Source organism: Galeopterus variegatus, unplaced genomic scaffold (genome assembly GCF_000696425.1).
Source record: "Galeopterus variegatus unplaced genomic scaffold, G_variegatus-3.0.2 Scaffold4223, whole genome shotgun sequence".
Classification (NCBI taxonomy): Eukaryota; Metazoa; Chordata; class Mammalia; order Dermoptera; family Cynocephalidae; genus Galeopterus; species Galeopterus variegatus.
In genome coordinates this window covers 171,125-174,745 of record NW_007730334.1, presented here as the reverse complement: position 1 = coordinate 174,745, position 3,621 = coordinate 171,125, and the positions used below count along the sequence as shown (strand labels likewise).

General features: G+C 46.1%; 1 protein-coding gene across 1 annotated transcript in view; it reads left to right on the top strand.

Annotated features, from left to right (window-relative positions):
• IL16 (interleukin 16) overlaps nt 1-3,621 on the top strand; it is a gene marked incomplete at its 5' end in the record, with an annotated part of 55,077 nt that overhangs the window by 9,548 nt on the left and 41,908 nt on the right. The window contains one exon of the mRNA XM_008587039.1: nt 1,740-1,850. Coding sequence (XP_008585261.1) covers nt 1,740-1,850 — 111 coding nt within the window. The remainder of the gene's footprint in view (nt 1-1,739; nt 1,851-3,621) is intronic.

The following is a 3,621-nucleotide window of genomic DNA, read 5'->3' as shown; positions in this document are numbered from 1 at the left end:
TTTGTTTTATTCAGGCCTTCAACTGAGAGGATGAGGCCCACATTAGGGAAGGCAATGTGCTTTGCCTGCCAATTTAAATGTCAATCTCATTCAAAAGCACCCTCATAGACACACCCAGAATAATGTTTGACCCAGTCAAGTTGACACATAAAATTAACAATTACAGATGTGCATGCATGGTTTCCTTTTGTCTTCATAACAGCCCTCCAAGGGAGGTGGAGGGGGAGTTATCAGAGAAGGGTTGTTTCTGGAAAGGAAGGAGGGAGAGTGGGATCTACAGTAGAAGACAGCCCTGGGAGTGGCATAGAGCCGCAGGACCTGGGGTATTTCCTGGGTAGCTGTGGGAAGATCAGGCAGCCAGATTTGGGCAGCCAAAAGCTAGCAAGAGCAAGGGTGATCCAGAAAAGGGAGCTGTTGTCTAGGGAATGCCACTAATAAAGCACACCTGCATTCCATGTTTGCTGCCTGCCCAGTGGGGCTGTGCTTTACACAGACTCATTTATTTAATTGTCACCCAAAGAGGTGTGCAACCAAGAGAGTATAACCCAAAGAGGTAAGTACTGTTAATGTCCACCTTTTACAAGTTAGGAAACCAAGGCTCAGAAAAGTTACATGGCCTTCCCAAGGTCACCTAATTAGCAGGTGGTAGAGCAGCAGTGTGTGAATGCAGGCTGCTCCAGAGCCTGAGCTCTCCTGCCTCCTCTGCCCAGTGCCGTGGGGACGGCATTAGCCTGGGACTCAGCAGCCCAGGATCCTGGCTCTGCCTTGTAGCATCTCGGGTCTCAGCAAGCAGGGACCATGCAGCCACCTTGACACATGCACAGCCAGAGTGTCTGCCTGGGAGGGCATGTAGGAAGCACCAGGCAAAGGGTCTTTCCAAGTCATGGAATGTCGAAAGCAGCAAACAGTCTTAGAGTTTATAATAATAAGAAACATGTACAAGGCACTTTTATGTTTCAGGCAGTATTCTAAGCATGCACATAGATTTATTCTTCAAAATGACACTACTAGGTAGGACATATTAGTACCTTGCTTTCACAGTTGAGGAAACTGAGGCACAGAGGGGCTAAGTCACTTCCTCAACATCACTAGCTGATAATTGACAGAGCCAGGAGAAGAACCCAGGCAGTAGAGTTCCAAAGTATAAGATCTAATCACTAAGCTATATTTTCCCTCACTGGGACAGCTTCCTGTGGCACACAGAGTGTATGTCTGGCACACAGGCTTCTCCTGTGCAAGTAGTTAATCACCTGTCTGCCTTCCCCAGGATTTCCATTCTGAGTTTTTAAGTCTTAGGTTTCCTGCCTGATTGCCCAACACCCCATGCCTGGCACAGGAGGACTCTCAGCAAATGTGTCTGAATTGAGCACAGTCTGGGAGGGCATTCTTGGCAGTTGGCTCCCCACCTCTGCTTGAGACCTTGGTTATGGGGACTCCTCATGGGGGCAATGTGGTCTGTGACCTCACCCTTGACCTTCCTCCTTGACAAGCCCTAGTGACTCTTTGCTGCTGGTTGGGAGGGAGATTGGGCTCTTCAAAGCTGACTCCAAGAGCCACCAAAATCAGCCCTTCCCCATCAGAACGCTACCCACATCACACTGGCCATGTAATCCTTATGCTGCAGGCCTCTAGGAGGGAGGGGATTTGGTTCCTCCCCTTGGCTGGGCCTCCCCCTTCCTGTGGGCATGTGCTGCTATTCCATGCATCTCATTCTCTGACCACCTGGTTGCTCGTTGCAGGGCACCTCCAGACCGACACGGTCGCTGAGCACAGCTCAGCTCATGCAGCCCTCTGGGGGCCTCCAGGCTTCAGTCATCTCCAACATCGTGCTGATGAAGGGCCAAGCTAAGGTAAGCAAGGCCTTTGCCAGCAGGAAATCCTGGAGCAGCACCAGTTTCTGAGGAGCTGAGCTGTTGAGTCCAGGGAAGGGTGGGAACAGGGCTAGCAGAGTGTCGTGGCACGCCAGAAAGCAGCAAGCACAAACAAGTTCTGTCTTTTAAAATCCAGAACCAGCTGAGTTTCAAGCAACACACATTTTTCTAATTAGACAAAGTGATCATTTCCTTGCAGATGACACCGTCCCCTTCCAACTGCCTTAGTATTGTCAAAGCTTGTTTACTAATGCGTTCCCGGTATGATATTTTCCAGGACTCAGTTTTACCTGATACATAAATCCAAATCATTTTCACAGATGTCTGGATCCTGATTCTACCTCCAGTATTCAGTTGTTGGCATAATAAAGCATGGATCTCTATATAAAAATACATGTATATATGCTGCCTGCCACTCGTGGGTAATTCGGTGCTGTATAATGCTTTTTGCTGTCAGTTGGAGCCTCCTAAGGAGTAAGAGTTACTCTAGCTCTTGCTAGAGGATGAGGCATCATACTGATTTCTGCCCCACAATTGAGAAATATCAAAAGGGGGAGCAAAAATATCAGTGGTTTGGGGGGCATCCCAATGTTTCTTTGCATTGTCCCCCAGACATGCATGCTACTGTGTGCCTGAGGTTGACATGCACATTACAGTAACTGGAATAGACACCAGCAGGTGCTGCAAAGTTCTCCGGCTAGCCCAAGCAACTCAGGTGCTGAGAGAATGAAAGGCTGGTGTCTTTAATCTAATATACTTTGGGGGTATGATGTAAGGGGGAGATCTAACTGCTGCTTATGGTCTTTCCAGAAGGAGGGACCTTCCGCACACCTGGAGTTCTCTCTCTCTCTGTCTCCTGTTCCTTTTCTCTCCTGGGAGCTCAGCACTGTATGCCCAAGGATACTAAGTAGCACGTATGTGGTAGGAATGAGGTCCAGTGTGCAGCATGAGGACGACGGTTGACAGTAGCATATACTGTGCTCAGGACTATGATGAGTAGGTCACACCTGCTCTTGCCACAGAGAGGAAGGGGGGAAAGAGACGGGCAACTGTGTGAGATGATGGATGTGCTGATTCGCTCCACTATAGAAACCAGGTCACTCTATACGTGTATATCTTTTTGTTGTTTAATGCAAATAGCTTTATTTGCATTTTAATGATAAATTGATATTTTTATAAATATAAAATCACAAAGAAGAAAATAAATATCCCTGGAGGTCTTACTTCCATAGAAAATTGATATTAGTATTTTGTTATGCTGCATTCAAATAATTTTTTATATATTTATAAGCACATACACCCACAGCATTTTATATATGGGATCACACAAAACAGTATTATATTGCCATTATGTGGTTTTTTAAATTGAAACATAATTGATTATACATATTTGTGGGTACAGAATTGACTATGAATACTTGTGTATAATAGGTGATGATTGAATTAGGATAATTAGCATATTCATCATTACAAACACGATCATTCTTTGTGCCCATTAACCAACTTTTCACTAGCCCTCGCACCCCCTCCCCCTTTTCCACTTCTAGTCACCACAGTTCTGTCCTCTCCTTCTGACAGTGAAAGCAAAACTATGGAATGCTTCACAAATTTGTGTGTCATCCTTGCTCAGGGGCTTTGCTAGTCTCTGTATCGTTGCAACTTTAGTATATGTGCTGCCGAAGCGAGCACGTACGTGCAGGCATCTTATAGCATCACGTTGTCTACCGTAAATATACACAATAGAATTTAT